Here is a 20000-nt window from a genome sequence, read left to right as displayed (position 1 = left end):
ACAGGTCTGTAGTCTACCCCCAATGTATTGGATTTTTAATCAGTGCGACCTCCATCTGACATGACCGCTCTGCCTGTCCGGTCTAAAAGCAGTATTTTTATTTGGGACAGTTTTGTCTCGATACAAATAAGATGGATACAATGACGGGTGCAATAGCCGAATGGTTAAAGCGCTGGACTTTCAATCTGGGGGTCCTGGGTTCGAATCTCGGTGCACCTGGTGGGTAAAGGGTGGAGATTTTTCCACATATGTGTAGACCTGCTAGTGCCTGAACCCCCTTCGTGTGTATGAGCACGCAGAAGATCAAATACGCGCGTTAAAGATCCTGTAATCCATGTCAGCGTTCGGTGGGTTATGGAAACAAGAATATACCCAGCATGCACACCCCCGAAAACGGAGTATGGCTGCCTACATGGCGGGGTAAATAAATAAAAACGGTCAAACACGTAAAAATGTTACATGTCTGTCTGAGTGTGTATGTGTGTGCGTCTGAAATCTGATTGAATGACACAGGAACGTCAGTCGGCTCTACCCAGGTAGGCAGCCTGTGGTGCAAATGTCCCCGTGTATGTAAAGCGCTTAGAGCTTGGTCTCTGACCGAGGATAGGCGCTATAGAAGTATCCACATCAATCAATCAATGATAGGACTAGAAGAAAATCAACAAGCACAGAGAGTTTCAAAGAACGGAATGGTTTATTCACATATAGGCCTCTGAGCCCCAAGTGAAGGGGTTAATATGAACATTGTACAACTCAGTAAGACAACATAAGCATAAATGTAGATAACAAAACATAATTATATTCATTTCACGAAGTGACTATTTCTCTAAGTTTGAAAGCCGTATACAAAAACTAGGAAAAATCACGAACGTCCTTACTGTTTGCTTGACGACATCAACAGACTTAATTTAAACAAAGAGGGATGTTTTGTAATATTTTGCTTTTTTTCTAACATTTCACGAGTATTTTCTAGTACTGGGCAACAAAGAACAAAATGCAATTCGTTTTCTTCAGATTCGTTACATAGAGGGCAGACTAAATCATTCGTACTAGAAGTTTTGTATGTTGAGCGATGCACTGTCAGTTCTGATATTCCTAATCTAAATTTCGTTGTTATAAATTTCAAGTGCCTGTTCATATCAAGTTTCAAAGAGAGAGAGAGAGAGGAGAAGAAGAAGAAGAAGAATCCGTGACCAAGGTTTCCCTCTCATCCTTCACTTTTACTCAAACTCCTTCCTCCCTTCCTTCATTCCTTCCTTCCCTCCTTCCTTCATCCCTTCAATCCTTCCTTTCTTTCTTCCTTACTCCCTTCAATCCTTCCTTTCTTTCTTCCTTCCTCCCTTCATTCCTTCCTTCCTTCTTCCTTCCTCCCTTCAGTCCTTCCTTTCTTTCTTCCTTCCTTCTTCCTTCCATCTTCCCTTCTTCCTTCTTTCTTTCCTTTTTCTTCCTTCATTCTTTCCTTCCCTCCTTCCTTCCTTCCATCTTCCCTTCTTTCTTTCCTTTTTCTTCCTTCATTCCTTCCTTTCTTCCTTCCTTCCTCCCTTAATTCCTTTCTTCCTTCCTTCTTCGTTCCTTCCTTCCTCCCTCCCTTCCTTCCTTCCTCCCTCCCTTCCTTCCTTCCTCCCTTCATTCCTTCCTTCCTTCTTCGTTCCTTCCTCCCTCTCTCCCTCCCTTCCTTCCTTCCTTCATCCTTTCCTTCCTCCCTTCCTTCCATCTTCCCTTCTTCCTTCCTTCTTACCTTTTTCTTCCTTCCTCCCTTTCTCCTTTCCTTCCTCTCTCCCTCCCTTCCTTCCTTCTTTCCTCCCTCCTGCCTTCCTTCCATCCGCCCTTCTTCCTTCCTTCCTTCTTCCTTCCATCCAGCCTTCTTCCTTTCTTCATTTCTTCCTCCCTCCCTCCCTCCTTCCTTCATGTCTCCCTCCCTCCCTCCCTCCCTTCCTTCCTTCCTTCCACCTCATCAATGCTCCAGGCTGATCAGGTCAGTTCCAAGTCTCTGCTATCTGCAGCATCGTTCATCCAATTCATTCTCCTCCCTGTTGCCTCCCTCCCTCCCTCTCTCCCTTTCTTCTTTCCCTCCTTCCTTCCTTCATTTCTTCCTCCCTCCCTTCTTCCTTCCTTCATGTCTTCCTCCCTCCCTCCCTCCTTTCCTTTCTTCCTTCCTTCCTTCCACCTCATCACAGCTCCAGGCTGATCAGGTCAGTTCCAAGCCTCGGCTAGCAATCTGCAGCATCGTTCATCCAATTCATTCTCCTCCCTGTTGCCAGCAAGGCGACCGTGAAATAAGCCTCTGCCGGGACAAATGGAGGCATGGTTATTACTGTCTCGGTAGTGAGAGGTGCGTGAAATAGCGGTCCGTGGGAAAGTGTAATTATTTGGCTCTGAGGAATGTGATGTGCGCGTAGCGTAATAAAATTATTATGATCTGACATGAAAGTGTGAGCCCCGTCTGAAGAGTGTGAGATGCTTGTTAACATGATGAAAAAAAAAGAATAGAAGTTGTCTGCGAGGAACCCTATGATTTCATATCAATCTTCTTCTTCTTCTTCTTCTTCTTCGTCAATATCAATCTTCTCCTTCTTTTTCTTCTTCTTCTTCCGCTTCTTCTTCTTCTGTAACCATTACTACTATCATTAATTCTTATTCTTATTCTTCTTCTGTAACCATTACTACTATCATTAATTCTTCTTCTTCTTCTTCTTCTTCTTCTTCTTCTGTAACCATTACTACTGCTACTATCATTAATTCTTCTTCTTCTTCTTCCTCTGTAACCATTACTACTATCATTAATTCTTCTTCTTCTTCCTCTGTAACCATTACTACTATCATTAATTCTTCTTCTTCTTCTTCTTCCTCTGTAACCATTACTACTATCATTAATTCTTCTTCTTCTTCCTCTGTAACCATTACTACTATCATTAATTCTTCTTCTTCTTCTTCTGTAACCATTGGAAAATCAAACTGAGCGTCTGGTCTTTCGGATGAGACGACAAACCGAGGTCCCGTGTGCAGCACGCACTTGGCGCACTGAAAAAGAACCCATGGCAGCGAGAGTGTTGTCCTCTGGCGAAATTACGTAAAATGAAATCCGCTTTCATGGGTACACAGGTGTGTAAGCATGCACTCAAGGCCTGACTAGGCGCGTTGGGTTATGCTGCTGGTCAGGCATCTGCTCAACAGATGTGGTGTAGCGTGTGTGGATTTGTCCGAACGCAGTGACGCCTCCTTGAGAAAGTGAAACTGAAAACTGAAACTGTAACCATTACTACTATCATTAATTCTTCTTCTTCTTCCTCTGTAACCATTACTACTATCACTAATTCTTCTTCTTCTTCTGTAACCATTACTACTATCATTAATTCTTCTTCTTCTTCTGTAACCATTACTACTATCATTAATTCTTCTTCTTCTGTAACCATTACTACTGTCATTAATTCTTTTTCTTCTTCTTCTTTTTCTTCTTCTTCTGTAACCATTACTACTATCATTAATTCTTCTTCCTCCTCCTCTGTAACCATTACTACTATCATTAATTCTTCTTCTTCTTCTTCCTCCGTAACCATTACTACTATCATTAATTCTTCTTCTTCTTCCTCCGTAACCATTACTACTATCATTAATTCTTCTTCTTCTGTAACCATTACTACTATCATTAATTCTTCTTCTTCCTCCTCTGTAACCATTACTACTATCATTAATTCCGCTTCTTCTTCCTCTGTAACCATTACTACTATCATTAATTCTTCTTCTTCTTCTTCCTCTGTAACCATTACTACTATCATTAATTCTTCTTCTTCCTCCTCTGTAACCATTACTACTATCATTAATTCTTCTTCTTCCTCCTCTGTAACCATTACTACTATCATTAATTCTTCTTCTTCTTCTTCCTCTGCAACCATTACTACTATCATTAATTCTTCTTCTTCTTCTTCCTCTGTAACCATTACTACTATCATTAATTCTTCTTCTTCCTCCTCCTCTGTAACCATTACTACTATCATTAATTCTTCTTCTTCTTCTTCCTCTGTAACCATTACTACTATCATTAATTCTTCTTCTTCTTCTTCCTCTGTAACCATTACTACTATCATTAATTCTTCTTCTTCTTCCTCTGTAACCATTACTACTATCATTAATTCTTCTTCTTCTTCTGTAACCATTACTACTATCATTAATTATTCTTCTTCTTCTGTAACCATTACTACTATCATTAATTCTTTTTCTTCTTCTTCTTTTTCTTCTTCTTCTGTAACCATTACTACTATCATTACTACTTCTACAACTACAACGGGTGCTGCTAATGCTACGACTACGACTTCGACTGCTGCTACCACTATGGTTATAAATATGATGATGATTACAAGGAGAATGCAAATTGTGTGCGAGGAATGTGAGATACCGTCTGCTTCTTCTTCTTCTTTTCTTCATCATCATCATCTTCTTCTTCTTCAGCTTCATCATCATCATCTTCTTCTTCTTCTTCTTCCTCTTCAGCTTCATAATCATCATCATCATCATCTTCTTCTTCTTCTTCTTCTTCTTCTTCTTCTTCTTCTTCTTCTTCTTCTTCTTCTTCTTCTTCTTCTTCTTCTTCTTCTTCTTCTTCTTCTTCTTCATCATCTTCTTCTTCTGCTGCTGCTGCTGCCACTGTCTGTGATAATAACTATGACGATGATGTTTTTTGCAGGTCCAGGCGATGGAGTGCTTCGGCATGACTGACGGTCGTATGGTGCAGTTCTTGTGAGTATTCCCTAGACTGCACTGAATTGTTCACTTCGTACTACATGTATTTCTGTTAGTTTGCCGATCACATAGTTCTCTGCCCGAGTGGAAGAATTAAAAGAGAATTTGTCAGCAGGTACACACACAGTCCTGCACACGCTCTCTCTCTCTCTCTCTCTCTCTCTCTCTCTCTCTCTCCGCACACACACATAGACACATACACATCCCCCCCCCCCCCCGACCACTGACCCCCCCCCTCCACACACACACACTCTCTCTCTCTCTCTCCCCGCACACACACATAGACACACACACACACACACATACACACACACACATCCCCCCCCCCCCGCCACCCCCCACCCCCTCCACACACACACACTCTCTCTCTCTCTCTCTCTCTCTCTCTCTCTCTCTGGGCAACTATCAGATCAGTAAACAGGAAAACTGCTATTTATAATGAAATAACATCACAGTAGTGGTATGACCATTTTTATTATGTGTTCAATTTATTTGATGGTGGGCAAGACACAACAGATATAGAAGGAAAAGATGATGAAATTGAAGAAATCTCAAATGAACCCCTGTTTAATAACACTATAACAGTCGATGAAATTAAAGCCAGCATAAGAAATCTGAAAAATGGAAAAAGTGCCAGTCCAGATAAAATAGTCGGAGAGATGCTTAAAAATATTGACACTGTTGTTATTGACTTTCTCACGTCATTGTTTAATAAACTGTTTGATAAAGGATTATTTCCCATAGATTGGTGTAAATCAATAATTGTGCCAATCCATAAGAAGGGGGACACGAACAATCCCGACAACTATAGGGGTGTAGCTCTAACAAACGTAAAAAGCAAAGTATACACTTTCATTTTGAATAGAAGGCTTGCTCAGTGGGCAGAAAGAGAGGGGAAAGTTGTTGAAGAACAAGCAGGTTTTAGAGGCGGGTTTAGTACTATAGACCATATTTTTTACTTTATATGCTTTAGTTAAAAAATTTCTTAAGAAGAATACTTAATTATATGTTGCTTTCGTAGACTTTAAAAAGGCGTTTGACTCTGTGAATAGAAATATATTGTGGCACGTTTTGAGAAAAACTGGTGTTAATGGAAAGATATATATGGCACTTCGAGGTGTATATGAGTCAGTTTTGGCATGTGTGCGTGAAAAAGGAGTTTACTCTGATTATTTTAGCTGTCCCCGTGGTGTAAAGCAAGGCTGTATTTTGAGTCCTGAAATGTTTGCATTCTTTATAAATGAATTAGCCATTGAAATGTCAGAAAAAGGTAAACATGGTGTACAATTAATCCCAGGTGCTGTTGAAATATTTTTGTTAATGTTTGCTGCTGATGTGATTTTACTCTCTAGCACTGCGCAGACACATTGCAATTAACTGTTAATCTAGACAAAACAAATATTATTGTTTTTCGTAATGGAGGTCATTTATCGCAGTGGGAAAAGTGGTTGTATGGTAATGTGGAAGTAAGAGTTACTAATGCCTATAAGTATTTAGGAATGGTATTTACGACAAGATTGAGTTTAAAAGTGGGATGGTCAGAAATGTGTAGGAAAGGGAAAAAGGGAGTAACAGAAATTTTAAAATCTATGAAGAAACTGAAAACAGTTGATTCCTCATTATTTTGGAAGTTGTTCGATACACAAATAGAGCCAATGTTGACTTATGCAGCAGAAGTATGGGATCTTGAAGAAAATGCTGAAATGGAAAAGGTACATACATTAGCCATAAAGAGATTTATGAATGTTCCATTGCACTCTTCTAACACGATGGCATACGGTGATTCTGGAAGGTATCCTTTATATATTCGAGCCTTTGTGAAATGCATCAAGTACTGGTTAAAGCTAACTCAGCTCCCTATAAACAGACTATGTAGACAGGCATATGACATGTTACTCCAGCAAGTTGAGTTAGGTAACCATAACTGGGTGGGCAATGTGAAGCAAGTTCTTACAGTAAATGGGTTTGGTATTGTATGGCTTAGTCAGGGAGTTGGGAATGAACGAGGATTTATTTTGGAATTGAAAGATCGTTTAGTATCTTCTTATAAACAAAACTGGCACTCCAAGATGGAAGATAGTATAAAGTATTCTTGGTTCCATTCCTTCAAAAGTGTATTACAACCAGAGAAATTTTTGTTAATAGTTACTAATAAATTGCACAGAGATATGTTAGCAAGATTTAGAAACAGATCATTAGGCTTAAAAGCAAATAGAAGATGGTTTGATTAGGAAGGTATTGGGGATAATTTGTGCATGGATGGTGTGAGAGAAGATGAAGACCATCTCCTATCTCATTGCAAAGCTTATCAAGATATCAGGGCTAAGAATCAACTTTTATATGTGGCCGCCGAGAGAAGGCAAACCGTGCAGAGCTTGTTATCCTCTGATAATGATGAAGTTCTAATTTCGCTCGCCAGGTATGTTGCAGAGGCTATTAACATCCGGAAAAGAAAAATGGTTAGTTAGAATATGTAGTAGTTATATCTATGAATAATATATTGCATTTGTATGCACTTGATGGTCAAGTTGAATAAATTATGAACAGTTTATAATATTTGTTATTGTGGTTGTCAGTTAGGCTAAATAGTAGAGGTTGATGATACCTTGTTCTAGAAAAGCTTATTGACAAGAATTGTTTTATTTACTGTTCATAGTTTGTTTTTGTTGTTGTTGTTGTTTTTCGTTCAATACACGACGCTGCAATTCAGAATTATGTCCCCTTGACATAAGGGCTGTAGATAGGCCAGTGTCAATAAATAATGTCTGAAGCGTCTGAACCGTCTCTCTCTCAGTTCCCCCCCCCCCCCTCCCCGTCTCTCTCTCTCTCTCTCTCTCTCTCTCGCCATCTGTCTTTCTGTACAATCTGTGTACAAGAGTGGAGGATGTGTGTGACTGCGTGTGTGTGTGTGTGTGTGTGTGTGTGTGTGTGTGTGTGTGTGTGCACGTGCATGTGAACATAAATTATATTTTGTCTGTCTATCAGTCTGTCTGTCTTTTGTATCTGTGTGTCTCGCCGGGTAAAGGGGCGGAAGGGAAGTAACTGATGTGTTTCCCATGTTGGGGGGGTTGGTTGCAGTTGCGGCCCCTCCGAGCTGTGCTGTGGAACCCAGTGCTGCGAGAATGACGCCGCTTTCTACACACACTGGTACTTCTGGTGGGTACTGACTGAGAGACATATGTAGACTGTTGGGAAGGACGGACAGGGGTGGAGAGAGAGGCAGTGTCAGTTTCAGTTTCGGTTGCAGTAGCTCAAGGAGGCGTCACTGCGTTCGGAAAAATCCATATACTACGCTACACTACATCAGTCTGCCAAGCAGATGCCTGACCAGCAGCGTAACCCAACGCGCTTAGTCAGGCCTTGAGAAAAAAAAAAGAAGATAAATACATAAAAAAGAACTACTACTGATAATAATCATATGTATAAGGCGCAAAAACTTGATGAAGTCAACTATAAGCGTACAAAAATAAATAAATAAATAAATAAATAATAATAATTAATAAATAAACAAATAGAATTAAAAAAATTTTTGTTTAAAGTGTCAAAGGCAGAGAGTGAACGTATGTTGCAGTCTGTGCTTTCTGCAGTACTGTACAGTCTAATATCAACATCTTTGATAAAGAACATAAGTTTACATTTGGGCCAACAGCAAAGTGAGAGCTGTATTATCAATGGTTTCTCCAGTCAGTGGGAAACCATTTACAGCTTGGTCTTTTGTGAAGGACTATGACTCTCAAACAAGGAGGCAAAATTCCACTGGCTCTTACTGCTGCAGCCTTGTGGGCTAGCTGGCCTTTGGGAACCATCCCCAACGCCGACTGTCCTAAAACCCTCTTGGTCGGGAGAGAGAGTGGGGATGTAACTTGGGCAAGACACTCTCTACTATAATCAAATTCTAGCCCAAATAGTCGGAACAGCAGTTGCCTCCTCTGCTGTTCTGATGGTCATAGTCGGACACGACTGACTATCATATATATATATATATATATATATATATATATATATATATACAACGAACATGCGGTGTTGTGTGTGAATGGGAGAGATAGCTGTATTATGTACATTCTGTGTGTATGTGAGTGTGTGTGTGTGTGTGTGTTGTGTTGTGTTGTGTTTTTGGGTTTGTTTTTTTGTGTGTTTTTGTTTTTATTGTTTTTTGGTGTGTGTGTGTGTGTGTTTTTTTTTTTGGGGGGGGGGGTGTGCGTGTTGGTTGGTTGGTTCGTTGGTTGATGGAATTGTTGATGATTAACTTAACGTATGTCTTTTCACTGAAGTCGTTTCAAATGGACAAAAATATGTTCGTGTATGTGTATGAGTGCTCCAACATTACATTATGTATATGAATGTGTATCGTGTGTGCGTGTGTTTATGTAAGTTTGTGCCTGCCTATGTGTGCGTATGTGTTAGGATAGGTGTTAGATACACATGTATGTTAAAATGTATGTATGCAGTGTGTGTTTGTGTGTGTGTGTGTGCGTGTGTGTGCGTGTATGTGCGTGTGTATGTGTGTGTGCGTGTGTGTGTGTGTAGTCACATTTTGGTGTGTGTATGTAACATAGATATACTGTTTTATGTTAACAAAAGCGTTTTTGTAAAGCACCTAGAGCAGATTTCTGGATAGTGTGCTATATAAGTATCCATTATTATTATTATTATTATTATTATTATTATTAACATTATACATTAAAGGAACGAGCCAGGAAATCTCGGGGAAATGAACAAAGTAACATTGAGAATCAAGTGAACTATCCCCTTCACTGCTCGTACGTTTTGCTATAGCCTATGCTGAGGAAATTTTCAGAAAAACAAGAAAAACACGCCAATGATTTTAATTTGCTTATATTTCAAAAAGTACTGAAGATAAGTGCATAAAAGTATATATCAGATGAAAGGAAAACAAGAGAGGCAAGGCCTTCAAGACTCACTTGTGATAAATTAAGTCCCCTAGCATTAATTACAGAGTAATTTCCCTTTTTTACTATCTGCCCCAAAACGTTTGCAAAATAAATAAAAATTCCATGCTTAGCAAAAGAAGTTCCTGTTTGAACAAAAAATGATAATAATGACTGCTCTTGTTGTTGTGTCAGAATAAGAGGTCAAAGTGCCAAGTTTAGAGAATACAAAAAATATAAATATAACAGTAAATGCAGTTTGCATATACTTAGGCTTCTTTTTTATTTTTTGTGCCCATCCCAGGGGTTCAATATTGTTTTAAACAAGATGACTGGAAAGAACTGAATTTTTCCTATTTTTATGCCAAATTTGGTGTAAACTGACAAAGTATTTGCAGAGAAAATGTCAATGTTAAAGTTTACCACGGACACACAAACACACGGACACACACACACACACACACACACACACACACACACACAGAGACAACCCAACACCGGGTTAAAACATAGACTCACTTTGTTTACACAAGTGAGTCAATGAACCAAGATTTGGTTCTTAATACTCACATGTTCAAATAATGAGCCAATCTGACACAAAAATGCCATAAAATGCAATAAAAAAAAATTTGTGACTGTCATTCCATCATGTAGGTGCTACAATATCAACCAGCTTATTAACCAGTCTTTCTTGTGACTGTTGTGATCAACCACACACACTGTCAAAGGCTGTGGAACAGTGTCCAGGTGCATAAGACTCCAACACAGTCCACACAAACAATGAAAAGGGTGTACTCACCCAGCATCCATCGCCAGTAAAATCGCTGTGTGTGGTACTTGGGGAAACAGTCTTCAAGACACAGTGCTGGTTTGCTGGGGCAGTCTGGGCAGTAGAACCTCACATCCTTTCTTTGCCCTTTCTTCCACCAGACTCTGCACCTCCTTTGTAGGCGGGGCCTTCTGTGGGGTAGGTGGGATGACATCAATGAAGTGTCGTCCACACAAGACAAACAGTGTGGTCATCTGTAGCAGTGTCTGGCTCTTGGTCACCAAAAATCATGGCACTAGTTACATCCTTCTGGAAGTCCAGGAATGTACTGATGTTGCCTGCTTTTTTTTTTTGTTGAGGATGTGTGCATTCAGCATGGCAATTTGTAGAATATGTACACACAGGTATTTGTACCACTTCAGGGTTTTCCTTGTAGCATTGTAGGGCTGCAGTTGTTGGTCATGATGGTCCATGACACCCATGTTTTTGTTGTAATCCAGAATTGCTGGAGGCTTGTTTACTGCCCTTTGGTCTTGCTGCTGCTGGTCTTCAGCTGTAGGTTTGTGGCAAGTTGTCAACTCCAGATGGCCCAGGATGAACATCTTGATCATCACCATGCTGCATACCTGAAACACATTGCATAAAAGACTAAGTTTATTGTTGTTGTTGTTTTACATATAAAAAGGTTATGAAATGGTACCATTTTATTTCTGATTGTTTTCAGAAGCTGAAATACAAACACACACACTTACCCCCCCCCCCCCCCAACCCCCCACCCCCAAACACACACACACTGAAACTGGTTCATGGTATGCCACACCCCCTTCATTCTTTCTCATAACACACACACACACACACACACACACACACACACACACACACACACACACACACACACTTCTACAAGTGTTGCATTTACAAAGTAATTTAGGCATACAATTCTGTATATCATTCTCTGATTTCAGTTTAGAAACCATCTCCTCACTCCCCCCCCCCCCCCCCCAACCCCTCTCCCCAGCCCCCCCCCCCTCCCCCCCCCCCCCCCCCCCCCCCCCCCCACACACACACACACACAACAACAACAACAACAACAACAACAACAACAACAAACCAATACACACTCGGGAACGAATTCACAGAAAGCTCTTGGTGAGTGACACACGATGTCTTCAACAATGAGCCAGCCAGCAAGCCACGCCCCCTCGCACAGCGTTGGTCACACAGTACACAGGTGACTTTCTCTCTCTCACACACAGACACTGACCAGTGACTGACGAAGCTACTTACCACAGCTAACACATTCAAAACACACACAATGCAGTCATATTCATTGTTACAACAAACAGAAAGCAAATAAAAAAACTGACAAACCTCGTAAACACCCACCTGCATCTTGAATCAGCTGAGCTTGTCTGTCTTCAGTTTCGTCAACCACTCCACCTCCCACCCACCCCTCCACTGTCAAAATCAGCGTCTTGGGCTTCAACTTCACGCAGTTCTATCTCGTTCAGTCCACAATCTTCATCTCTACTGTTTGCATCGCGAAAGATTTCTTTCAATACAAGTGCAAGTGTTGTGGTTTGTCTGCATACAGCCATGGCTTTGCAAACACAACTTGAGCTTCGTACAAACTTGCAAAACTTTCGCCATAAATATGACAGTCCGATGAATAATTTTAGCTTATGGAACTCAGGAGATAAAGAGCTCTCAGGGGAGCTAATTTAATGGTTAGCAGACTGCGTTTTCTCTAATGCGGGACTCGAAACATAGAACGTTGTAACATGACGTACGGCGCACGTCAATACAGCATTTGGTGAGCGACATTTCATGACGTACGCCGTACGTCAACAGCGCAGTCAAGAGGATCTATTCATGGCATAGACTGACAAATAAAATTCGTTTATATTGTCCGAATGTTTATGGTCAATGAGCCATTGGATATTTGGATAAGGTAACAACAAAGATTCACAAGTTACGGATAAAGAGGGTGTTTCTTCATATATTTTCTTTCTTTCTTTCTTTCTTTTTTTCTTTTTTGTGGGGTGGTGTTGGGGGGCTGTGTTATTAGAAAGTATAAGAAGAAACTCTTATTTTAACATTAGAAAGAATGTGCATACTTGTTATTTTTTGTCCGCATAAGCACACAATATTCCTGGTGATCATTTGTGTGTGTGTGTGTGTGTGTGTTTTAGGCGTCAATTTTCCATTATTTTGTACAAAAGAATATGGGTTTTCTTCATTGTCTGACGGACCTTACGTTATTGCTGTTGTTGTTATTGTTGTGTGTCTGCGTGCGTCAGTGAGAGAGTGTCAGTGTGTCGGGGAGCGTGGGGGTTATTCTGTACGCTCTGTGTGTGTGTGTGTGTGTGTGTGTGTGTACTCTTTTTCTTCTCTTTTTTTTATATTTCATTCTTCTTTTTTTTTTCTTTCTTTTTTTTTTCCTTTTCAGGTTGGCAGTGTGCATGTTTTTGCTGGTCGTGATCGGTTTCGCTTTGTCCGCCTGTCGTCACTTCCGGAATCAGCGGAAGTACCAGCAATGTTGCATCCGGCGAAACAAACCGGAAGTTGGGGTGGATCTGTTGTTGAACTATCACCTCGTGCGTACAGGTGAGGCCAGTATAGTTACACACCAGGTACTGTATCAACTTCCAGCGGACAGAGAGAAAGGAAATGATCATGTTTGTGACAGGTCTCTTTGTTTTGTGGTGCCTTGCTGGACTCATGTGTGAAGATCTTACGATCGAATGTCAGGGTAACGGAAGAAGAGGAAGTAGAAGTAGTTGACATTCCACTGATGGTATAATATTATGTTTTGACTTATTTTGTGTTTTACAACACACAAAGATTTTGCTTGTGTTCTTATATATATAAGTTTGCAGCACACCTACAACGGTGAATTAATCCATGTGGAAGGATGGATTACTAACAGATGGATGTAACAACTAAAACACACACACACACACACACACACACACACACACACACACACACACACACACACACATATATATATATATATATATATATATATATATATATATATATATATATTTATATGCATATATATATATATATATATATAGAGAGAGAGAGATTTGTGTGTGTGTGCGCGCGCGCGCGCGCGTGTGTGTGTGTGTGTGTACACATAGATATAGATATATATAGATATATAGATAAATATATATGAATATATGTGTGTATATATATATATATATATATATAAAATTCACAAAAAGTATATCGAACAGCATGTGTCGAAATATGGAATAACATTTTAAGACATTTTGATTGAAGTGGTGATATATATATATATATATATATGCGAAACTCTGTAATGTCAATGTCGTGTGCACGGCTTAAGTGAGTCGGTTAAAATGCTTAACTGCGCTGACCACGATTGATCTTAGTTAATCCGGTTAGGTCAATAGCATTCGCTTGACGTACCTGTCTAAGGCGATCACTGTATAATCAATATATGAATAATAATAATAATAATAATGGATACTTATATAGCACACTATCCAGAAATCTGCTCTAGGTGCTTTACAAAAACGCTTTTGTTGACATAAAACATTATATCTATGTTACATACACACACCAAAATGTGACTACACACACACACACACACACACACACACACACACACATACACACACTGCATACATACATTTTAACATACATGTGTATCTAACAGCTATCCTAACACATACGCACACATAGGCAGGCACAAACTTACATGAATCTGTAAAGATTTTCTTCCATAGTTGTTTTTGTTTTGTTTTTTATATATTCTGTCTGATTCTTTTCACTGGGCGTTATTTTGGGATTTTATTTTCTCTATGTGTGTGTGTGTGTGTGCGTTTGTGCGTGTGTGTGTATGCACGTTTGTGCGCGCGCGCGCGTGTGTGTGTGTGTGTGAGCGTGTGTGCGCGCGCGCGCGTGTATGTGTATGTGTGTGCGTGTGTATGTGTGTGCGTGTGTATGTGTGTGCGCGCGCGCGTTTGTCAGTACAACAAACAGTTAATCTGACAATAAATGGTTTCAGTCAGTGCGCGCGCGCGCGTTTGTGCGTGTGCGTTTGTGCGTGTGTGTTTGTGTGTGTGTGCGTGTCCGTGTGTGTGTGTTTGTGTATCAGTTTATTTTATAGCGGACGAATATTTGCGAGTGTTATGACAAAAGAAATTATGACTGATTTTTTTTTTTAATCTTTGTTTCTTTCTTTTGTCTTCTTAGTCTTTCATCTTCGCTTAGTAGTAGTAGTAGTAGTAGTAGTAACTACTACTACTACTACTACTACTACTAGTAGTAGTAGTAGTAGTAGTTGTTGTCGTTGTCGTTGTCGTCGTCGTCGTCGTCGTCATCATCATCATCATCACCATCATCATCATCATCATCATCACCATCATCATCATCATCATCGTCACCACTGTACCCTGTTCCAGACGGGATCGGTCTACCCTTCTACCAAGACCTCGTTTCCAACAGGCCTGCAGACAACATCTTATCCATTCCTCCTCCTCCTCTGCCTCCTCCCCTTCCTCTTCCTCCTGCTGCTGCTGCTGCTGCTGCTTCTGTCCCTCCTCCTCCTCCTCCTCCTCCTCCTCTTTTTCTACATCCCCCATCCTACTTTGACGCATGCAGCAGCAGCAGCAGCAGCAACAGCAGCAGCAGCAGCAACAAAGGCGTACCAGAGGATCACTTACGCCAACCGCCTCCTTCATACACTGAGTGCGTGATGCAGGACTGAGTCGGTCCTGGAAGTGTGCCCATGGAACTGCCTCCCAGATAGGGGCCTCCTCCCCCCCGGACAGACAGACATCCAGGGCTCAGCCCCCCCCCCCCCCCCCCCCCCCCCCCCCCCCCGCCCTCCAGCAACGCAGCTTTCACCGATCCAAAGTCCAAGCCGTGAACATGTTGACTGGATTGGTTTGGGCTTTTTTTTTTTCTTTTTTCTTTTTTTTTTTTTTGCTGGCCAATGGGGTCAGTGAATTCCAGTTATCGGCGTACGACTTAAAGACTTGTTCGTGCGTGCATCTCCATCTTTGATCAGCTGTGCTGGTCAGTTCCTCACAAACAGTGTCAGAATGATTGAAGTTTTTCTTCTCTTTTTTTTCTTTTTTTTTTCTTGTCTTTTTTTTTTTTATTCTTCTTGTCTTTTTTTTTTTTTTTTTTTTTTTTCATCGTCCGGGGTGTACAACGCTGTGTGATACAGTCTATGTTTTTGGAGTGCTTGTTCGAGCTGACGGAAATAGGCTTGGCATTCGTGTGTGTGTGTGTGTGTATCAGCAATGGAGACAGGGTTTGTGGGTTTGTATTGTAGGTATGTGTGTGTGAGTACTAACTAGGTAGGTGGACTTGAAAGGCAGTTGGGAAGATAGGAAGGTGGACAGTCAGATTTTTTTTTTTTTTTTTTTATAGTTGGCCGGTGGTTTCGTTGTTTGGTTTAGTTGTTTGTGACATTAATAGTTATTTATTTAATTCATTTACTTTTTTTTTGGGGGGGGGAGGGGCCTGGGAGGGGGGGGCGGGGAGGGGGGGGGATCGCTTGTGAGAGCCGGTTGAGCCAAGTGTCAGAGTGGTTTGTGTCGTACGTAGTTTGGTTGGTAAGTCGATTGGAAGGCAGTTGGTAAGGTGAGCAGGTAGGTAGGTAGGTAAGTAGAAAAGCAGATGGTTGGTTTGTTTACTTGTTAATTTTTTTTTAAATTATTATTATTATTTATTTAGTTAGTTGTCTTTTTTTTTTTTGTTTGTTTTTTTTTGTTTTTGTTTTGTTTTGTTTTTTGTACGCTTATGGTTGACTTCATCAAGTTTTTTGCACCTTATACATATTATTAGTAGTAGTAGTAGTTCTTTTTTATGTATTTATCTATTATTTATTAACTCTTTTTTTTAAATTTTTCTCAAGGCCTGACTAAGCGCGTTGGGTTACGCTGCTGGTCAGGCATCTGCTTCAATGGCAGATGTGGTGTAGCGTATATGGATTTGTCCGAAAGCAGTGACGCCTCCTTGAGCTACTGAAACTGAAACTGATTTGCTTCATTAGTCAGTCAGCATATTTCGGTCCTCCATTAGTTTCGTTCCTTCGTTGGTTGTTACACAATAGGGACATGCATGGAAAATTGCAGAAGAGTGTATTACATGTGGAGTGATGGCCTAGAGGTAACACGTCCGCCTAGGAAGCGAGAGAATCTGAGCGCGCTGGTTCGAATCACGGCTCAGCCGCCGATATTTTCTCCCCCTCCACTAGACCTTGAGTGGTGGTCTGGACGCTAGTCATTCGGATGAGACAATAAACCGAGGTCCCGTGTGCTAGCATTCACTTAGCGCACGTAAAAGAACCTGCGGCAACAAAAGAGTTGTTCCTGGCAAAATTCTGTAGAAAAATCCACTTCGATAGGAAAAACAAATAAAACTGCGCGCAGGAAAAAATATAAAAAAAATTGGGTGGCGCTGTAATATAGCGACGCGCTCTCTCTGGGGAGAGCAGCCCGAATTTCACACAGAGGAATCTGTTGTGATAAAAAGAAATACAAATACAAATATCGGATGCTTCAAAAACAAAGTGTGTGTGTGTGTGTTTGTGTGCGCGCGCATGCGCATATTTGTGATTTCAGTTGTTTCAATGCCTCTTACAAAACTTTGTGTGATCAGTCACTTTAGTAAAAGATTGTTTTAAAATATACATTTCTATATACAACTTCCCCGAGTAAAATGGACAAATCGAAGAGCGTCTCATCGTCATTCGGATTCGAAGATGACCATGGCTTCAAAAATCAGATTTAAAAAAAAAACGCAGATGGAAGATCGGTGGCTGTGGGTCCGGAGGGTGATAGATGAGGCCGATCCGGGCCCTGAAGACTCCGGCCCACATGTGGGTCACAAGTGAGCGGTTGCTGTGGTGGTAGTGGATGCTGCTGGGACCATGCTGTCTCATGGGGTAGGGGAGACATGAGAGTCCCGGGTTCGAATCACGGTGACGGCGCCTGGTGGGTAAAGGGTGGACATTTTTCCGATCTCCCAGGTCAACATATGTGCAGACCTGCTTAGTGCCTGAACCCCCTTCGTGTGTATAAGCACGCAGAAGATCAAATACGCACGTTAAAGATCCTGTAACCCATGTCAGTGATCGTTGGGTTATGGAGACACGAAAATACCCAGCATGCATGAACCACGACAGAGTCATCGGCAAGTCGATGTTGGTCGTGTAACGGAAAGAAGGAGAAGACAAAGAAAAGTTCTGAGCACATCACTTCTCTTTTGTGCAACATCTCCACTGGCTCCCTGTCTCACACCGAATAAAGTACAAGATCAGCACTCTATGCTACAAATGTATTCACAAATCATCCCTTTCCTATCTCTGTGGCTGTCTTCACCTCTACACTCCATCTCGCTCACTACAATCAGCTTCGGATCCACTCTGTTTACGCATACCCAGATTCAAACTCTCGACTGTTGGCCGTCGTTCTTTCTCTCTCTGGACCTTGCAATTGGAATGAACTTCCTCTTTCGCTTCGTCAAGTCTCTACACTCAGCTCTTTCAAGTCTGGCCTTAAAACCCACCTCTTCCCAAAACAGCCTCCCTTCCCTGCCTCTTCCTTGTCTTCAGTTTCTCCAGTTTTAGAGTTATGCGTGCGTGAGAATGGCTGGTGCGAAAGCGCTTTGATTTTTCAATGCACAAGATTCAGCGCTATATAAATACCATTATTATTACAACAAGGGACAAAATAACAATGGCTGCTGTCCTCCACAGTTGTTTAGCTTCGATGAAAAAAACTGGATCAGACTCTGGGACTGGTATGAAACCATGCAGTAATTAATTAATAGGTCTTACATGTGGGTAATGTTGTCGGGCCAAGATTTCAGTTGGTTACAATGAAAGGATCGAGTTCAGGGTTGAAATGACTTCGAGAGTTCAGAGTTGATACTTTTGAATGCATCGTTATATCATCCGACGCTTGCTGTTCTTTGTGTTTATCTCTTTCGAATCTCTGTTAAAAGCAACCATAGTTTTGTTGTTGTTGTTGTTGGTTTTGGGGGAAGGGGGAGTTTCTGTTTCCGCTTCCTGTGATTTTAGACATGTCTCCGCTCATGCATAGATTGCTTGATTGATGTGGATACTTATATAGCGCCTATCCTCGGTCAGAGACCAAGCTCTAAGCGCTTTACATACACGGGGACATTTGCACCACAGGCTGCCTACCTGGGCAGAGCCGACTGACGGCTGCCACTGGGCGCTTATCATTCGCTTCCTGTGTCATTCCATCAGATTTCAGACGCACACGCATACACACTCAGACAGACATGTAACATTTTTATGTGTATGACCTTTTTTTTTATTTACCCCGCCATGTAGGCAGCCATACTCCGTTTTCGGCGGTGTGCATGCTGGGTATATTCTTGTTTCCACAACCCACCGAACGCTGACATGGATTACATGATCTTTAACGTGCGTATTTGATCTTCTGCTTGCGTATACACACGAAGGGGGTTCAGGCACTAAGCAGGTCTGCACATTCGAACCCAGGACCCTCAGATTGATAATCCAGCGCTTTAACCATTTGGCTATTGCACCGGTCAACAATATCAAGGAATTGTAGTGTCAATGGCTCATGTAATCAGCTATATTGTTTGTTCTTCCAGTTTCCATTAACAGAATACACTGATGCATATTTCCTGATTGTTGGCGTGTTCACGTTGTGATTGCCCTGTCTGTTTGTTATAGTGTGTGTGTGTGTGTGTGTGTGTGTGTGTGTGTGTGTGTGTGTGTGTTCTTCTTCAGTGTAACGTCTATTCACTATAAGTGTTTTTTAGACGGAAAGGAGTAAAGTAGTGGATAAAGGAAAGGGAATGCATGTGAATATTAGTGTAAAAAAAAGTGTTCATGTTATGTGTGTATGTGTGTGTCTGAGTGTATCTGTGTCTGTAAGTGTGTTTGTGTTTCTCTGTGTGTGTGTCTGTGTGTGTATGGGTGTATGTGTTCCAGTGCGCTTGCTTGCTTGCTTGCGTGTTTACAGTACAGTCTGTGTGTGAACACAAAACCTCTCTCTCTGTCCCTCTGTCTCTGTCTCTGTCTCTCTCTCTCTCTCTGTCTGTCTCTCTCTCTATCTATCTCTATCTCTCTATCTCTCTCTGTGTACACAAAATCTCTCTTTCTTTATCTGTCTATCTCTCTGTTCAGATGTTATTATCCGGCTTCTGCCTCTTCATGTTCTACTGATGGCAGTCTTCAGTCATTTGCCATCTATCTGTATCGGATATTCCCGATAGGTCTGAGTTTTAATAATAATAATAATAATAATAATGGATACTTATATAGCAAACTATCCACTAGGTGCTTTACAAAAACGCTTTGTTAACATAAAACATTACATCTATGTTACACACACACACACACACACACACACACACACACACACACACACACTGCGTACATACATTTTAACAATACAATGTGTATCTAACAGCTACTCTAACACATACGCACACATACGCAGGCACAAACTTACATAAACGCACGCGCACACAATACACATGATTCATATACATGCATGTAGTTATGTATACATACATAGTCAAGCACAGCTAACGCAAAGGAAGTGGAC

The 20000-nt window shown here is 41.1% G+C and overlaps 1 protein-coding gene and 1 long non-coding RNA gene across 2 annotated transcripts in view; both read left to right on the top strand.

Annotated features, from left to right (window-relative positions):
* Positions 1–15231, top strand: part of LOC143294381 (uncharacterized) — a 30962-nt gene extending 15731 nt beyond the window's left edge. Inside the window, exons 2-5 of the mRNA XM_076605855.1 lie at positions 4682–4734; positions 7816–7893; positions 12848–13005; positions 14841–15231. Of these exons, the coding sequence (XP_076461970.1) occupies positions 4691–4734; positions 7816–7893; positions 12848–13005; positions 14841–15145 (585 nt within the window). The 5' untranslated portion in view covers positions 4682–4690 and the 3' untranslated portion in view covers positions 15146–15231. The remainder of the gene's footprint in view (positions 1–4681; positions 4735–7815; positions 7894–12847; positions 13006–14840) is intronic.
* Positions 15232–15944: 713 nt separating this feature from the next.
* Positions 15945–19069, top strand: LOC143293894 (uncharacterized). The gene is made up of 2 exons (XR_013056817.1): positions 15945–17419; positions 18903–19069. It is a non-coding gene; the product is annotated as an uncharacterized LOC143293894 (long non-coding RNA).
* The last annotated feature ends 931 nt before the right edge of the window (positions 19070–20000 follow it).

This window comes from Babylonia areolata, chromosome 19, assembly GCF_041734735.1.
Source record: "Babylonia areolata isolate BAREFJ2019XMU chromosome 19, ASM4173473v1, whole genome shotgun sequence".
In the NCBI taxonomy this organism is placed as follows: domain Eukaryota; kingdom Metazoa; phylum Mollusca; class Gastropoda; order Neogastropoda; family Buccinidae; genus Babylonia; species Babylonia areolata.
Note: the sequence above shows the minus strand (reverse complement) of the source record. Positions and strands in the feature narration are given on the sequence as shown.